At 32.0% G+C, this 20,141-nt stretch overlaps 2 protein-coding genes across 2 annotated transcripts; both read right to left on the reverse strand.

The window, feature by feature from the left end:
• Positions 1–5,052: 5,052 nt before the first annotated feature.
• Positions 5,053–6,005, reverse strand: LOC124935325. The gene has a single exon (XM_047475765.1). It carries the CDS (start codon positions 6,003–6,005, stop codon positions 5,061–5,063), a length of 945 nt encoding a protein of 314 aa, XP_047331721.1. The 3' UTR covers positions 5,053–5,060.
• Positions 6,006–7,671: 1,666 nt separating this feature from the next.
• On the reverse strand, positions 7,672–9,824 carry LOC124934357 (xyloglucan endotransglucosylase protein 7-like). Its single transcript, XM_047474880.1, has 3 exons — positions 9,550–9,824; positions 9,203–9,396; positions 7,672–8,163 (listed from the first exon to the last, which is right to left on the reverse strand). Exons 1-3 carry the CDS (start codon positions 9,808–9,810, stop codon positions 7,767–7,769), a joined length of 852 nt encoding a protein of 283 aa, XP_047330836.1. The 5' UTR covers positions 9,811–9,824; the 3' UTR covers positions 7,672–7,766.
• Positions 9,825–20,141: the final 10,317 nt, after the last annotated feature.

Below are 20,141 nucleotides of genomic sequence, written 5' to 3' on the forward strand. Positions count from 1 at the left end.
TAACGAGGAGGGAGATATCACTTATGAAGATTATGGGGAAGCTTTAGTAATACGGCGTATCCTCAACGCCACTTATGTTCCAGATGATTCATGGCTTCGTAATAATATTTTTCACACTAGATGCACGTCAAATGGCAAGGTGTGTGACATCATTGTCGATGGAGGAAGCTGCGAAAATGTTGTGGCTACAGCTATGGTGGAGAAGCTGCAATTAAAAACTGAAAATCATCCTCGACCTTACAAATTATCATGGCTTCGGAAAGGTAATGAAGTAAAGGTAAATAATCGATGTCTCGTTCAATTTTCTATTGGAGAAAAGTACAAAGATGAAGTTTGGTGTGATGTTATCCCTATGGATGTTTGTCATTTGCTTCTTGGAAGACCTTGGCAATTTGATAGGAAAACGCAACATGATGGATTCAAAAATACCTATACTTTTATAAAAGATGGCGAGAAAATAATTTTGGGGCCTTCAAGAATGAAGGACATTGTTAAGCCATCAAAGGAAGAAGGAAATAATTTGCTCGCCAAATCACAATTTGAGGATGTAATGAATGAATCATTAGGGGCGTTTGCATTGGTGGTTTTGGAAGAAAACAAGGAAGATAATATTATTCCTCTACAAGTGCGACCTCTTTTACAAGAATTTGTTGATGTCGTACCTGAAGAGATTCCTACGGGTCTTCCTCCCATGCGAAATATTCAACATTGTGTAGATCTAATCCCTGGTGCGTCAATCCCAAATAAAGCTGCTTATAGAATGAATCATAAGGAATATGAAGAGTTGCAGCGACAAGTTGAAGACTTGCTGGCAAGAGGTCTTATACAAGAAAGTAAGAGTCCTTGTGCTGTGCCAGCACTTCTTGTGCCAAAAAAGATGGTTCGTGGCGTATGTGTGTTGATAGTAGGGCAGTGAATAAAATCACGATCAAATACCGTTTTCCTATTCCTCGCCTCGATGATCTCTTTGATCAACTTCACGGCTTCAAAATTGGTTCTAAGATTGATTTACGGAGTGGCTATCATCAAATTCGAATGCGGCCTGGAGATGAGTGGAAAACCGCTTTCAAGACCAGAGATGGTCTTTACGAGTGGCTGGTTATGCCATTTGGACTTTCTAATGCACCCTCTACATTTATGCGACTTATGAATCACATGTTTAAACCATTTATTGGGAAATTTGTTGTTGTCTATTTTGACGATATTCTTGTGTACAGCTCTAGTCCAGAAGAGCATTTAAATCATCTTCGACAAGTTTTTAGGGTGCTAAGAGAACAGAAGTTATATGCCAATTTGAAGAAATGTCACTTCTTCACTGACAGCCTCGTCTTTTTGGGCTACAATATTTCTTCCGACGGTATCAAGATGGATCGAGACAAGATTGAAGCTATCTTAAGTTGGCCAATCCCTAAGACTATTCATGATATTCGGAGTTTTCATGGCTTGGCTTCATTTTACCGCAGGTTTATCAAAAATTTTAGCACTATCATTGCTCCTATAACTGAATGTTTGAAAGGTGGTAGTTTCAAGTGGACGGAGAAAGCATTAAAAAGCTTTGAACTTCTCAAGAAAAAAATCACGGAAGCTCCAATTTTGCAACTTCCAGATTTCGGAAGGGTATTTGAAGTAGATTGTGATGCTTCTAACGTGGGGATCGGAGGAGTTCTTAGCCAAGAAGGCAGACCCATTGCTTTCTTTAGTGAGATGATGAATAACTCCCGACGCAATTATTCAACATACGACAAGGAGTTCTTTGCCCTTGTTCGTACCTTGGATCATTGGCAGCATTATCTACTACACAAGGAGTTTGTTCTCTTCTCGGATCATGAAGCATTGAAGTACTTGAATTCACAACAAAAGTTGAACCCGCGACATGGAAAATGGGTCGAGTTTCTGCAAGCATTCAATTTTGTGATCAAGCACAAGTCTGGCGTGCTAAATCGAGTGGCAGATGCTCTTAGTCGAAGACATTCTTTGTTGTCTACGTTGCAGTTACAAGTGCTTGAATTTGAGGTGATAAAAGATCTCTACAAAGATGATTTGTACTTCGGCAAAATTTGGGAGGAATCTTCAAAAGCTCCATTCAAGTTTTTCTTGATTGATGATGATTATCTCTTTAAAGGTACATTATTATGTATTCCAGATTGTTCATTAAGGCTAACAATTATCGATGAGGCACACAACGGAGGTCTTGCGGGACACTTTGGAAGAGAAAAGACTCTTACACTCGTACAAGAAAATTTTTATTGGCCACGTATGGATCGAGATGTCAAGAAGTACATCGAGAGGTGCAGAGTGTGTCATATTGCTAAAAGTCATGGGCAAAATACGGGTTTGTACACACCTTTACCGGTACCATTATGTCCATGGGAAGATGTGAGTATGGACTTTGTTGTTGGGCTGCCACGCACTCAAAGGAACAAAGATTCGATTATGGTGGTCGTTGATCGGTTTTCAAAAATGGCGCACTTTATTCCTTGCATCAAAACAATGGATGCCACTCACGTAGCTATTCTTTATTTTAAAGAGATTGTGAGGCTTCATGGCATTCCAAAGACAATAACCTCTGATCGGGATTCGAAATTTATGAGCCATTTCTGGCGAACGCTTTGGAAGAAACTTGGAACTAAACTTCAATTTAGTTCTTCTCACCATCCACAAACTGATGGACAGACAGAGGTTGTAAATCGGAGCTTGGGAAACCTTTTGAGAAGTTTGATTGGAAAGAATCCTCGCCAATGGGATGAGGTTTTGGCTCAAGCAGAGTTTGCTTACAATCGATCATCGAGTCAAACTACCGGGTCAAGTCCGTTCGAGGTTGTTTATGGTAAGAATCCCATCACTCCCATAGATCTAGCTCCAATACCTATTACTCATCATATAAGCAAGGATGGAGAAGATCGTGCTAAGGATATTAAGCAATTGCATGAGAAAGTTCGTCAAGAAATTATCAAGCACAATGAGAAATATCAAAGGGTGACGAACAAGCATAGAAAGCGTTATGTTTTCAATGAAGGAGACTTGGTCTGGATTCACTTAAGAAAGGAGCGTTTTCCTCGAGGTCGAGATGGAAAATTACAGCCTCGAGCTGATGGTCCTTTTAGAATTTTGAAGAAGATTGGTGATAATGCTTACAAGGTGGAGTTACCAGGAAACTATGATGTCTCAACCACGTTCAACGTTTCTGATCTTTCACCATACATTGATGACGAACAAGTTCCAGATTCGATGTCGAATCTTCTCCAACCCGGGGAGAATGATGCTGGAATTGGGAAGCCTCTGGAAGTCAAGAAGATAAGATCAAATTATTGAAGAATTAATGAAGGGTGGTAGAATTCAAATAGTCACTTTTGGAGATCGACCGTCATAATATTTAATTATCTACTAATAAAGTTTATTTACTTCTTTTTGGAGAGTTGTTCCAACTTCTTAGTTTTGCCTATTTGTAGGCCTTTTTGTAATCGTGAGAGACAACTCACTTTTGATAATAATTACTTTGAGCTTTAAGCTTGTTTAGAAGTTTATCTTCTATTTTTCTTGCTCTAAACTCTTTTGGTGGATTCCTAGAGTGAAGAGTGTCGATTGATTTCTTGTGTTACTTCATATCTCTCTAATTTATCGGTGTCAATATCACCCTCACATTTTTGTTAGTAGTTTCAAAAACATTACCTACACCGCAAGATGTCACATTCACAGGGTCGCCTTCGGCCTTCGACCTTCGTCGTTGTTAGCACATAACTCACATTAGGCGACTCAGAAGGGCACAGAGAACCTTTGAAAATGCAATGAATGAATTTTCAGAACGAATTTTCAGAACAAATTTTAGTCAACATCGCAATAATAGTATAAAATAATTTACAAAGATTTTTTTTAGCTATTTAAAGTTATATAGTTTTTCTCCAACTAAATAATCTAGAAAAAGTTAACAATTTAGAAAAAGTTAACAGGATATAGGATATATAGTAGCTCAATATTTCAGATCTCCACTCTAGATTTCTCAATTCAATCAACTTAGCGTCAGTCATAATCCACTATTTTCAATCAAGTTCTAAAGAAGACGATAATTTATTGACGTGGAAAACACTCTTACAAAAAAAATTAAAAAATAAATAATAATAATAATATTGTAAATTGAAAAATGAGGAAAATGATAGACTTTTGTTAATGGTTAGAAATAAGGGGTTAAATCCGTCTTCTCGATATTTTATACGGTGGCGTGATCTGAATAACTTTCAAGTGAGATATTGTTACACTTTGTTCAATAAGGTTAGCCTCATTGATCTTTGTTGGAAAATTTTATCGGAGTCTAAGATGCTTACTAAGATCTCCTTTTTTGGTTGGAGTGTTATTTACAACAGAATTCTCACTAATGATAGATGTATGAAAAAATGCATGATTTATGTGAGTTTATGTGTTATAAAAAGGTTGAGACAACTTCTCACCTACTTTTACATTGTCACGTTGTTACAAATATATGAAGTCTATTGTGAAATTTGACTGGAATACAATGAGTTATGCCGGAAACTGTTAGTGGTTATTGAGAGGCATGGATTGGGGCGACTAAAAATGCGAGACTTAGAATATGGGTCTCTATCCCTATAATATTTTGGTGGATTATCTGATTGGAAAGAAATCGAAGAACTTTTAACAATGAAAGTAGACCGTTAATGATTATTCACAATGTCATTATCATGACGATGTCGAAGATTAAATTCGGAACCTGTGAATTCGTGTGGAGATCTTATTGCCTTTCTTGAAGATCTTCAAGTCAATTAATTATTTTAATATAATCAATTTGTACATAACTTTTTTTCATGTCATGCTTTTATCGTCGTACTTAAACAATTTTTTATTAAATAGATTATTTTAAAAAAAATAAAAATAATAATAAAATTGTATTTCCAAGTTGTAAATTAAGACTGATGAATTAATTAGTCATTCATACAAACAAACAAAAATAAAAATAATAATTTATTAATCCAAATTTAATCCTCAATTTAATTTATGTGTCATGTCCTTGAGTATCACAACTAATACTCTAGGTCCATTATATTTCAAACTCAATCTATATGATAAAGTTTAGATGCTTTAACATTTTTCGTGACATTAAAATATGTCAATGTCTTGATCCACTTGGCCCGCGTCTTCAAGAGATGAACCGCAATAGTGTTTGGCCACAAATCATGCGTACACGACGATGGCGGTTCGGGGTAGTTGTACATTGACCACTTAGCATTAAACCGGTTCTTTCCTCGACCACCAAAATGTAGCCAATCTCCAAAAACCCTATCCTCCGGACCATCCAAATGACTTTTAGGAATATCCGAATCCTTAATCCACTCAACTATATCCCAAGAAACCAAAAATCCCATACCCGACATGTAACGTTGAAAAGGATTCATACTACTACACGGAATAACATAACCATAGTATAAATCTTCCCTAGGCAAAGGCCTTAACGACTCCACCAAAGCATCTAGTCGAAAATATGTATCGTCATCGGCCTTCACAACGTAATGATAGGGCGGATATGGTTCAATATTGGAAGAGTCTTTAAACATATCGGGAAGGCTCGAGAAGTAAGTGTAGGTCTTTCCATTGTTCATGTTCTCTTTGCAATTCAATATGATGATATCGTCGTACCTCATGATCTCGAGCGATACTAGTATCTTTTGTTCTTCGTTCGTGAGGTTGCAAAACACAAACTTGACATCTATCTTGGCGCCAATTGTGGATTGAGTGTTGTATACGAGTCGAAGGAAGTTGCGACGTTGATATTGTTCGGCTACGGTGGAGATCCCTAGGAGTATTCGAATTTCTTCTTCGGTTTCGGAGGTTGGAGCCGAGGCATTGATGTGGATCGAGGGCAATATTGGGACGTAATTGGAAATTATCGAGGATTTTCCGAAATCTAAGAGGTTTTCGAAGAAGAAACGGTTGATGACGACGAAAGTAGAAAGGATGAGAATGAAGAGAAAGGTGGTGAGGATGAATCCACGAGCCATATTTTGGTTGAAGAAGTTATGAAGAAGAAGATGATGGGAAATTGAGTATTAATTTAATTGTTTCCGCAATTGAAGATCGATTAACTTTTTGTTCTTGAAGCAAGGCCATGCCGTGAGATGAGCACCAGCTTTCAAATATTTAAAATTTATTAATTTTTGGTCAACTTCTCTATTTCATTATTATAAAAATCTAAAATAGTATTGAAATATTTTTGTATTTTAAACATTTAAACATTACATGAAATGTTCAAAAATGTCATGAATTATTATGAATTCCCGAGTTAGTCGATTTTGTGGGCCATAAATATTTATGTAGTTGTGAGTTTTGTTTTGTTTTGAGATAATAGATATTTGTTAGTTTATTTTTGTGATAACATATGTTTGTGATTTTTTATATTTATTGGATAGGTTTTAAATAATTTATTAGAATCATGTTATAATTTAAACTGAACAATTTTGCAATGGGTTTTCAACATTATATTACAAAATTTGTGATTTAATAGATTAATAAAATATATTTAGTTATTTTTAAATTAATTTGTATGTAGTAGTCAGAAAGTGTTTAGACTGAAGCTTGAGGTTTTCGAGTTCTCCTTTCTAGCTTACACCCTCTATAAAATTTATAAAGAAAAAAAATGATTATATGATTATATTATATATATAATTTTGATGAGTAATTCTTGCCATAATTATCGAGTTCTTCTCAAATAAGTTTGCCTCAACAAATTATAGAATCATTCAATATTTTTATTGAAAATTTTAATAACAATTTGATGTCTAAATCAATCAATTGTTTATTCTGTAGATGTTATTTTGCAATATTATTTACTAATTAATTTTTTATATGTAATTTTTAATTAAATTAATGAAAATTAATTCATCCCATATATATATATATATATATTTTAATTTGATTTTAAAAAGTTTTCAATGAATGAGTTTGATTCAATTTATACTCAATTTTATTGGCTCCATCATATTCATCAGAGAATAGATTTAAAGACACCGGTGAAAAAGGGGTAAAAAACGAGAGTAAAAACTTTCGGTTTTGACCCTATAACCTTCGGTATAGACCCAATACCGAAAGTTTAGGTAACTCTCGTCATCCTTCGGTATTGACTCTTTCGTTAAAAACAATTGGGCGTTTATCGAGAGATATCGTAGAGTTTTCGGTTTAGACACCCGAGAGTAAAATCGAGAGTTAATTGTTTGATATTAAAATTATGTTTAAATGAAAAATGTGTTTGATTATAACTTGTGCATTAATTTATCACACAAAATTATTATAATGAATTATTACGCAAATAGTAAACACAAAAGATAAAAAATATATCGAACATGTCTATAATTGGATTAGCATAGAGAATATATGACATTCTCATCTTTGTTAAAAGTGGCTGTGGTAACAGTAAGTACGGTTAGATTTTGATTTGAATGAAAAATTTCATTTAGAGAAGGAATATATTCATTTCATTGAAATAAAATAAAATAAAATCATTTAAGCAATTAGAAAAAATATATATATATTAAAATAACTGCAAGCAAACAATGCCAAAAAATTCAAACTTTGCTTGCTTAATGATCACTCTTCATCCATTGACCATCTCCTTATAATAATTTACTCTATTTTTTTAACATTTGATTTAATTTCCATGTAAAAATTTATTCTTTCATAATTAATGTAACAACTTATTTGGGAAATCAAACTAAAAAATTATATGTTTATTAATATTGACTCAATCTTATTATGTATAAAAACACTTAGAATACAAACTTGCATTCACCCGGAAAGCCTTTGGAAAAACGTTTGGCATCTGCACAATAATTGTAAATCATGTACTTGTTTTGAACCGACTTTAGTTTTTGAATATTTGTTCCATCTAATTGCTGGTTAAGCCAACTCGATCCCTTGTTTGATGATGGGCAAGACGATTTCTTAGCCGACGAAGACCAGAGGCAGCCATTGGTCTTGAAGTTCTTGAAAGAGGCCTTAAACGGCGCCTTGCTCCAGTCGGTTTTCACAAGACCGCCTCTTGTGGCCCAATTATCCGCATCCCAGAGGCTTGAGTAGAGTCTCATGGCTTGGTTTGAAGGATATGGAATACCTCGCGATTGTAAGTTTCTGAACACTCTTATTGGCGTTTCATCAACGTACCATCTAAGTATAATAAAGAATGATGCGAGTAGTTTAATCTCAACGATATAATCATAATATTAAAGAAAACAAAAAATTAAATCACATAAAAATAACAAATGGCCCAATAAATTATTGAGTTAGTATATTCTCAATAAAGGATTGATTAAATCTCCTAAATTGAATAGACAGGTCTTTATAAATCAATAGAGTAATTAAGGGTTTCAACTTAATCACTTTAAAATTGATATTATGTTCACTATCAAAATTACAGTCACTTTTTAAAATGGTTAAAGTAAGAATTAAGAGTGAATTTTTTTTTTTTTGAATTAAGGAGAACTAATATGACATCTCACAACTTGAATTCGTGACTAGTTGATTTATTAAGATGACTTTTACGATTGAACTATTTTGGTGAAATTTTTGTATAAGTGAAAAATAAATTAAAAAAATAATTTTTGATTAATTTTTTAATTTTCTAATAAATTTGGTTAGTTTTGATTTTTGATAAAACAAAAAATTATTGTAGCAAATAGGTAACAAAAAAAATTAAGGAATTTAATGTTAGAAAAACATAAAATTTGGGATGCTCAAATAGGACAATTTATTCATTTTCTCATTCTCGAATAAAAAAATCACGTACTTGTATGCCCTTATTATTTATAAAGTAGGAGTACATTTATGATTTCATTCCGTTTTACTTCATATTGTATTTTACTCCAATTTGAGAAATTTATACGGGCATTGAAAATATATTTTTTCTATAATAAATTATATAAAATTATGTTTTTATATAATATATATTATAATATATTAAAAATTCATATTATTATAAAAAAAACTTAAAACTCTTATAAAATCTAAAAACAAATAAATATATTCATAATGTTATATATTAATTGTATTTATTAATATTTAAAAAAGAGTATAAAATTAAGCGGAAAAACACAAATATCATCTAAGACAAATCCCCAAGTAGTTAAACCGAAACAAAATCGCCCCAAACATAAAAATTGTGTTTGGGGTTAAATCGTATAACAAAACTACATAGATAGATACTTACATGATGGATTGAGGATTCCAAAGGATGGAATAAGTATGAAATTCCAAAGTAGGATCAAACCACAAACGAAATTGTTGTTCCCTTCCTCCACGCCCTTCAATGAACACATTAGTATGAACAGTGTACGGATCTCCGGTCAAGTTCCCCAAGAATTCAAAATCTATCTCATTATGGTTTTTTCCTTGAGATGAAAGCTGGTTAATTAAGATTCAAACCCACAATTAAATTATGAATTGCAAATACCGTACTAGACCCACGTAGTAGTCGACATAACCTAAGAGACCAAAATATCACGATTTCTATACAAACGGAATACACGAATATGGGGCGTTAGAAGTAACACTTACATAATAAGCGGTAACAGTTCCGGCAGAGTTTCCGGCCACAAGCTTTATTTCCATATCAACTCTACCAAATAAATACTCATCTTTTGACCGGAAACCGGCGCCGGAGGTTTGATCTAATGAAAGAATGATGAGACTCCCATTGTTGAATATCTTGGCTTTGTCATTTCCCCATGTTATATCAACTTGTTGATTCAAGTTTCCGGTTGCAATTAAACTAGTTGAAAATAAGATAACCATTATTATCAAAACTAAATTAACCATTTTTTTAAAATAAATTTGATTGATGAAGAAGATGATAATGATCAAAGTGGGTTTTAATTTATAAGTATTTATAGTGAGAAAAAATAATGAATTACCTTCAATTTAGGGGTGGTGTCTATTTTGCTGATGTGGCTAATCAATGTCAACCACGTGTCAATCCAGCTGGCCGTCCAAATCATTACATTGGCCGATCATCATTTTGTAGCCACATATTTTGTTTCCGCTTTTTTCTTTTTATACATAACTAGGCGTGCTACTTTTAATTTCTTGTTTTAAATTATTATTATTTTTAGATCATTTCAAATAAATCATAATTTGATGGGTACTATTTTAATTGAATTTTTAAAATACTAAATTTAGAAATTACTTGTGCTCAATTTATTTAAATAATTCAAAGTATTTAAAGCCAGGATAGAGGTAACGAAGTTGAGACCGAAAGTCGACCACTTGTGCAAGAGAAAGAAATAAATTTTTTTTTTTTTGATAATGGCCGTGTTTGGGACAAAAATCTCACGAACATAGCAATTTTTTCAAATTTTTTTATTAATTAATTTTTTTTATCTCTCTTTTGCACTTGTGGCAGACTGTTTAAAATTCGTAGTCTTGTTTTCGTTATAACTTCGTTGCCCAAATTATTTCTCTTTAATATTTTACTTGTTTAAATTCTTTTCATATATAATTTTTAAAATAGATCAGCTAATTTTATTTATATTCACCGACTTTTACTTTATTTTAATTTTAGGTTTAATTGAACTCGTAATTTTTGTTTTTTTACATAATTTTTAATATTTAAACTAATTTATGGGTTAAATAAGAATATTTTTAATAAATATTGAATATTGAATATGATAACTTTAATATCTTGTCTAGTAGATGTTTTTACACCTTAAACTATGTAATCATTAGAAAATAATCTTTATAAACCTTCTTATTGAATGGAAGGTCACATCCATTTTTGTCACTAGTCAAATTATTATAAGAATATTATGAATAATTGATTTAGTAATAATAATTATTATAAAATTATTTTTATTTAATTAGATTTGGCCTTTAGAATGGGTGGTGTTTATTTTTAAGAGAAAATATGTTACAAAATTTTATTTTTGAGAGTTAATAATAATAATTAAAAAACAAAATAAGAGCATTTTCCATTTGAGAATATTTTACTTATTTCTAGATGCTTCTAACAAGACTATACCCCCATTAATAGAGAATGTTCAAGATAGACCTTTCCACCAACTTCAACACGTTTTGTCCAATCAAATTTTCAATGAGAGGGTTTTCTTTTTATTAACTAAGGAAAATAAATTTGAGATCACCTAATTCATAACTAAAGAAAAAACTTAAATATACAATAAAATGTTATAAAATAAAACATATTTAACCCAATTCATAACTAAAGAGTTTTTCTAATTAAACACACCCACTTTAAAATATTAAAATGATTTTATTATCTTTCATAATTTGATCTTTCAAATAGTTTTATTTATGTCTTATTAGTGTTTGAAGTTGAACAAATGTATTGAGTTAGCTGAATAATTACTATTCTAAAAACTTGAATTAATACCTAAATTTAAATTTTAATATAAGATTTAAATAACATAATAGACTACGAAATCCCTAGAATAGACTACGGGGAAGCTGGGATGGGGAACGATACCGACTAATGGGTACAAGATTGAGAATTTCCCATGTCTTGGGAGGATTAGGACCAATTCCTTCATATTAAATAATCAATTGTTTTGAATTTAAATAAGTTTGTCTGATCTTTAATTATTTGAATATTTAAAATATATATCATTCTAGTAAAATCACTTAATTTAATAAAAAACACATTTTAATAGCTAATGACAAATGGGACAAATTTAGTTCTAATCCAAAAAATTGTTGATATTGAAGAAGTGAGTCATTTTAGGTCAATCGGGCTATGTAACTTTGCTTATAAATTTTTTTATTTTGCTAAAGTTATAATAAAAAGGCTACAACCTTTTTTTGCTCAACTAGTTTATGAAGAACATGGAGCTTTTGTGAAAGATCAGCAAATTATAAATAATATTTATATTGCACAAGAAGTATTTAAAAATCTTAAGAAAATAAGAAGGGTACAACTTTTGATGTACAATTATAATCGATATGTTGAAAGCATACGATAAAGTGGAAAGACCTTTTTAAGGGCATTAAACTTACGAGAACCTTCCCTGAATTCCGTTTGTTGATGTGTTGACGATATTATTTTTTTTCTAAAGATTCGGTGGGTTATTAACGCCATTTCTGATTACTCAATCGTTACTCTATGGTTTGAATAAATCTGCATTATTATGTTCCAGCAATACTCACAATAATTGAGAGACGAATTAAGCTCAATTCTTAATATTGGTTATTCCGACATCAAAGGTAAGTATCTCGGTCTTCCTATTCATTGGATTCATCGAAGAATTGTGCTTTAAAACTACTATTTGATAGAATAAAATCTAATTTGGCTGGCTGGAAGCAAGTTATTTTGAGTCAATTTGGAAAAGAAGTTCTTATCAAATAAGTTATGCAAAACATCTCGGTCTTCTATATGCCAGTTTTTTACTTACCAATTTATTTTATAAAAAAAAAATCCACACATTGATATTTAACTTCCAGGGGAAATTAAATGTGAATTTTAAAGGTATTCATTGAGCCAAATGAGATAATTTGACATTGAGAAAATCTGAGGGGGTTTGAGTTTTCGTGATCTCAATCTCTCTCGTCCCTTCACTCAAAATAGGTTTGAAGAGTTATCAATAAACTAAATGATTTATGGTGCAAAATTCTTAAGTGTTTACTTTCCTGGTGATTTTTGGAACACCCAAAAAAAATATAACTCTTCATGGTCTTGGCTCGGGCATTGCATAAGCTTTGAGTGCAGGTTTGCAATCAGGTCGGGTTACTATAAGATGTAGTAGATTACCGATGAGGCTACATGAATGAGTGACATGTATTAATTCTCCTCCATCTTTTTTCTTCAATTTCTCTCGGATTACATTAGAACATGTTGGATTTCTTCAAAAATCTTTTCTAAATATATCTTTTTGCTAGATAAAGACTATATCTTCTTCTTGGTAGATCTCCATGTCCAAGAAATGTCAAAGTAGATCCATATCGCTCATTTCATACTTTTGAGTAATGTCATCTTTAAACTTTTCAATCATCTTTTTGTCGTTTCCGGTGAAAATCAGATTATCAACATAAAGAGTGACTATAAGAATATTGATACTTTGTTTGTAAACACTAAAAGTTTACGTACCTAATTTATAAATTTTAAGATAACTATTTTGAAAAATAAAATCAAAAAAATTAAAATTAAGGACAAAGACACAATTAAATAATTAATTGAATTAATTATTGTAATAATTAAACCCCAATTAATTAAGATAATGACCAAGAAAAATAAAGAAAATAATTCAGATAAATGTTATATTAATTTGATCTCAAATTAATTTTAAGGGGTCAAAATGAATTAAAATAAATAATTTATGATAAATATTATATTCATTTTATCTAAAAAATTAATCTTAAGGGGTCAAATGATTTAAAATAAATAATTTAGATAAATGTTGTTTTCATTTTATCCAAAATAAATTATTTATTTAACCATAAAAATATACAAAAATAAAAATAAAATAAATAGGCAAAATAAATATCATATTTATTAAAAATATTTTATATATTTTGTAAGTTAAAAATAAAATCAAAGGGATGAAAGAAAAATCAATTTCAAACAAACTCTAGGGCTGAAAATGGAGCGTGATCTACCGTAGCCGAAAACGGGAAGATTCAGTGTAGTAGACTCTACAACCATTGGATGAGCGCCCCCGACTTCATCCAACGAATAACAGAGGACCGCGTAGCTTACTACAACAAAAGAAAAGTGTTTCCGCGCAACACTGGATCAACTAACGTGCGTCTCAACGTTGTTAACCCAAACACAACAAAACACTTAGTTGCTGATGAAGCGCGGACGGAACGCCTGAGCGTTCGCATTTCAATCTGAAATGACGATGTTTTACCCTTGGTTTGTCTTTTTTCACACAACGAACGACATGATGAACTGCCGAAATATTTGATTTCTCAAAGATGGAACTTCGACATTAGTCCACTAAAACAACTAATTCAATAGCTGAAATGATCATCCTACCACGATGATCATTTCACATACGATCATATGCCTCATTATAGCCTGAACGATCAAGTTGGATAAAGAACAGACAAAATGTCATTGATGGATTTTCACTAAAATTCGATCTACTTGGTCGATCAACCGACCTTGGGAGACTATAAATAACTTCCTCTAGGCAAACCGAAGGCAATGAATCCAATTCCAAGCCCTCAATCAATCCCGAACAAAATCCACCATTTAAATTTTCAAGATTTTCTTGAAACCTTCAAATCTTTGTGTAAGATTGTAAAGCTCGGATCTGGACATTTATAAATATTCTAAAAGAGTCTAGGAGTGTTCTTCAACTCACAGTAAGCTTCCAATCATACAATAATTTGATTTACAAGTTCAAATTGAAATTTCTATATTTCAGTTCGACCGATCTTATATATTGTCTGATTGTTCAATTTTTTTTATTATAAAACGATACTAAAATCATTTATAAGCTTTCTATTGAAACAAATCTTAATGAATCGATCCAAATCAAAAGTACCCAAATTTTATTTTGAATTTCAAAATTGGGTTTCCGTTCTTAGGTAATAATTCAAGAACACCAACCTAAAAACATTTCCAACATGTTTCTAAGGATGTTAGGAGTGTATCATGATCGATTATAATCAATCTCGATCATGTTTGATCAAAAACTAATTTTTTTATAAAAATAAAAAATTCAGTTTTGAGTTTTGAAATGGTCAAAATGAATAACCAGTGTTCATGTTTTGATTTATTCAATCACGTGAAGTATAAGAAAGTTATTGACAAGCTCCTTACACTTCACTAAATCTTAAAAATTAAAAACCTGTTTTTTACTTCAAAACGGTTTGATTTCAATGAAACATCATTCGATCAAATGATACATCGAGATGATGTTATAAATGATCCTTGGGACTAGGCGAAGCTCCCCATACCCTTGGATCGAAGGATTAGGGCCCCAATCAAAATAATCAAATCTACAGTTTTATGTTCTTGACGATTGACCAAGGGTTTGACCTATGTTCGATTTTCAACTAAGAAAATCGAACCATCCCCTACATCCAATCGAGGGAATCTAGCCTAGGACCAAGAGCTCATCGCACCTCGATTGAGAAAATCTAGCCAAGGACCGAGAGCTCCTCGCACCTGATTGAGGATTCCTAGCCTAGGACTAAGAGTTCCCCGCACCCCGATTGAGGAATCTTGCACCCAACCGAGAATTTCTAACCTAGGACCGAGAGCTCCTCACACTTCGACCGAGGACTCTCCACACCCGACCGAGGATCCTTAGCCCAATATCAAGAGTCTCCCGCACCTCGACTGAGGGTTTCCCACACCTGACCGAGAGGTCTCAATCTAGGACCCAAGGTTTTATCCCGAGATCGAGGGATTGACACCCTCGACTGTGAGGATCGGTCGCCTGTTTGGTTGAGATTTTAAAACTTCAATTATATTTTTAATTTGAGCCCTGAACCATTTTCTAAAATTCTGAAAAAAATGAAAAATATTTCAAAATATTTTTAGAATATTTTTATTAAAAAATATTTTGATTAGGTCTTGTTTGGGATTTAATTTTAGTTCATAATACATTAAAACTATTTTTTTTCAGGTACTTCCCCCCACAAACATCGACATCAATCGCAGGTAACAAAATTTAAAGATTATTCTATAATTTTAAATGCAAGAAAATATGTGCATGTCTAGTGTACTTGAAAAATAATTGGTTAAATATATTGTAATAAAACCAAAATTTCAAAAGAAAATATTTATAAAGTATATATTGTTCTTTAATGGATACGGAGGATATAGTACGAAAAACCTTTCTCGAGTATCACCAAACATCGAATTCAAAAGAATCTCTAGTTAAATATATGTTTGTGTATACAAAATATTTTATTGATTTTAAATTAAAAATCAATTGGCGACTATTTCATTAAATAAATAATATTTTTAATTAATTTAAATACAGATTTTTCCTAATCAAATTATAATTATCCTAAATCTAAAAGATTGTTTAAAATTTGATCAAAAAATAATTATTGTTATAATTAATTTTAAAATGTTGGGACATATTTTTATATAAATCTTTTTAAATAATGTTAAAAAGATTCTCAACATGCAAACCGATGTTGAAATTTCTCAAACCTCGATCTTTGTCGAGACAAGAGATTTTCGGTGGTTACACTTGTCTTTTGACATACAAGGTTGTTTCACTCTTACTTCTCTCGAATTCTGTTCGGTTGAAGTAGTTGTCGATCTCACTATACCAAACACGAGGAACTTATTTTAGTCTATATAACGTTTTTGGAGCTTGTAGACCGTATCTTATTTTCCTTTAAGAATTGAGCCTTGAGATTGATCTACATACTCACTTCTTCTTTTAGTTCGCCATTGAAGAATGTTGAATTGACATCGAACTAATAAAGTTCCCATCATTTGTTAGCAGCGAATGCAATTATAGCTTGGATTGTGTCTAGCCGAGATACTGGGGCAAATGTCTCCCCGTAGTCAATTCCTGATTTTTGAGAATAACCTTTCCCAACGAGTCTTGTTTTATTTCTTTGAATGTATCCATTTGTGTTATGTTTGACTTTAGATCCATTTGACACATATGACTTCTTTGTCAGTTGTCTTGTGAACGAGCTTCCATGTTTAATTATTCATGATCACATTGATTTTTTCTGCGGTTCTTATTTGATTATTTCGTCAAATTTCACGGGCTCAATTGAATAATAGTTGTATGTATCGCATATAATGTCTATTTATTTGTACCTCTTTGGAGTTGAACTCGTGGATGAAAAGTTTGATGAAGTCGGATCAGTTGAGTTACGACTTTATTTTTTGAGTTAATCTAAGTTCGGATCTGGTGTACCTGGCACTAATGAAACATGTTCATCATTGTTAGTTTCGATTAGAACATTATTTTTCTCAACTTTGTTTTCTTCACAATTCCATGAAGAATTTTCATCAACTTGAACATCTCGGTTGATAATAACTTGACATTCATTTAGGCTAAACAGTCTATAACCTTTTCTCATGGTACTGTAACAAAAAAAAAACATTTTTTGCTCGATTCGTCAAATTACTTCGTTTCAATTTTGGAATTTGAGAATAACACATGCTTATGAATACCTTGAGATGGTTCACCGATGGTTTCTACCACTCCATGCTTCAAACAAAGTCTTGTTTGGTATGGCTATGGTTGGAAATTGATTGGATAGGTAAACGGTGGTGTAAATTGCTTCAACCCAGAAGGTTTTGGGTAAACATTTCTCATGAATCATTAATTTTTCCATTTCAATGATCGTTTGATTTTTCCTCTCAATAACACTATTTTGTTTATGGGTGTACTTTACTGTTAGTTTTCGTTCTACTTCTTCGTCTTCACAAAACTTGTGAAACTCCATAGAAGTGTATTCCTTGCTTCTATCACTTCGTAGGGTTTTGATGAAACATATGGTTTTTCAACGAGACTCTTGAACTTTTTTAATAACCCATAATACTTCCAAAAAAAATTCTCATGAAATAGATCCAAGTCATACGAGTGTGGTCATCGATGAATAGAACAAAATACATAATTTAAGCATTATAAAGGGAGTCCATTGGTCCCCAAATGTCGATGTGGACAAGTTCTAGTTTTTCTTTAGCTCTCCATGATACTCCTTTAAGTAAAGGAAGTCGATGTTACTTTTTAAATGCACATTCTTCGCATACGTGTTGCTTTTCTTCTATGTGAGGAAGTCCTTGCACCATACTTTTGTCAGACAACTCTTTGAGGCTTCAAAAATTGATATGGCTAAGTCAGTGATGCCATGACGTTGAGGTTAGGTAATTCGAGGTAGAAAATAAGTGAGCTTTTAAATCTACATAATTGATGTTAAGAGAGAAACTTCAATTGACCATTTTAATCTTGGTGACTTATCTTGTCGATCAAAGATAATATACACATTGTTATCGAAGCAAAGCTTATACCCATTGTCCACCAATTGTTCGAGGCTGAGTAAATTTTGGTCAAGCTTAGCACACATAGTACATTGTTAATATAGCTCGATCCTTCCTTCGTCTTGATGGTGATCTTTCCAAGTCCTTTTGATTTTTCTTGCTCTCCATTCTCGAATTGAATAAGGGCCTTGACATTTTTTTCGAGCTCTGAGAAGATTTTTAAGGTTGGCATCATGTGGTTGCTACATTTGATGTTTATTAATCATTCTCCTCTCTTTCTTTGTCACTAGCTATGCGACACACATAGAATGTTTTGTGTGTCTCCGGGTCTGTTTGATTTGACTCAACCTAACTTGTTTGATGAGTGTTTCCACTTCGACAATCTTTAGGGAGGTGACCAAATCGATGACATTTGTTGCATCTAGAATTTCCTTTATACCGATAGTCCTTCTTAGAGTGGTTTGATTTATTACAGTTATTGCAATTTGATGTGATGTCTTTTCCCTTGCCTTTTGAGTTACCTCCACCTCGCCCTCTTAAATATCTTCCACTTTTTAACTGGTTAGAACTCAAATTATCTTCTCGTTCGTTGTTGCTAGTATTGAGTTTTGACTGAAATGCACTCTCTATTGGTTTTTCGGAGTGTTTAGACAATTGTCGCTCAAATGATTTTAAGGACGACATCACTTCTTTGACTGTGAGTGTTGATAGATCATTTGTTTCTTCAATTATAATTACAATGAAATAATATTTTTTAGGAAGGCATATGAGAATCTTTCGCACCGTGAGATTTCATCTAGTTGGCCAAATCAAAGATATTGGTCGAGAACTCCATGAGGTTCTTTGTCTCCTTCATTTTTGTATTTTCGAATTCCCTAAGTAGTGATTGGAGCTTAATTGCTCCAACTTTTACATCTCCTTGAAATTCACTTTGCAATATCTCACATTTCTCATTGGCTGTATCGGCGGGCATAATTTTGGGAAAGATTGTTTTAGTGACCGCTCTTTGGAGAATTAAAAGAGCGTTTGTGTCAGTTTGTCGGGACTGCATTAGTTACTTCAAGTCAGCTTTATTGAGTCTGGTTTCTTTCTTTGGTTCATTCCCTACAATTTCTCAATGGTTAAGAGATCGAAAGATAGTCTTCATCTTTACATACCAGAAATCATAGTTTTTGTCATTAAACTTTGGAATGGGATGGTTGATATTTGTTGAGACATAAATCTGAATAGGTTAGTAGAAGGTTTTGGTAGATTGAAAGAAACTTGGAGGATTGGATAAATTAGTAAAAAGCTTTGTGAATTGGTAGAACCTATAGACTTTGATTCAAAGTATTAGAATATCTTGAAGAGAAATTTAAAGAGAGAATAATATTTTATTATTGTTTTGATATTTACACTTGAATTACAAAACCTTATTTAAAATAAAAGATACAAAATAATATAATTGATTGTTAAGATTCTAATAATATCTAACAAATATGGTGGAGTAACACCACATTAATTTTAACCGTTAGTGTAATAATCGACATTGACGGTAAATGGAATCCCTTTAAACTTATTCCTATTCTTGGTTAATTACTTACTAAAAAAAGTAAATTAAACTTTATATTAGTCAATTCTGATGGTTTGGAATGGTACTAGTAACAATGTTTTATGTGAGTTCTAGTTATACTAGTATCCATTAATCAGCTATTAAGAACAATATTAATATTCCCTCATTATCAAGACCTATTAATCTTGGGATTCAAAGTTGTTACTAAAGTTAAGAATTTTATATGAAAATGTTGTTTAAATGTTATTGCTTACAACTGAAAATTGTTTTAAACGTAGAATGATTCTCCTATTTTAAGAATGTTAACTAAACTGTTTGAACATGTTTTTGCTATTATGTGATTCTAGAAATGAGATATGAAATTTGGTATGAATTATTTTTATCCCAACTAACTCAAATATTTCTAATTTCGACCTATGGTTTCTAGACATCATTGAAGCTAATCACATTATTATCTTTTGTATGCAGTCTTATAGCAAATTTCTGTTGGTCTATTTGAAAACGAAGAAATGAATTTGTGTTTAGAAAAAAAAATCATTTTACAATCTCACGATGCCGTTCTAGTACTTGAAAAACTTTTATTGTAAAAATGACATTCACGGAGGACCACCTAAGGATTTAGGACGGAAAGAAAATAAGAAAAAACACCCGAAGGAACAATCAAGTTTAACTCTGACA

The sequence above is a fragment of the Impatiens glandulifera genome, chromosome 4 (genome assembly GCF_907164915.1).
Source record: "Impatiens glandulifera chromosome 4, dImpGla2.1, whole genome shotgun sequence".
NCBI classification, from domain to species: domain Eukaryota; kingdom Viridiplantae; phylum Streptophyta; class Magnoliopsida; order Ericales; family Balsaminaceae; genus Impatiens; species Impatiens glandulifera.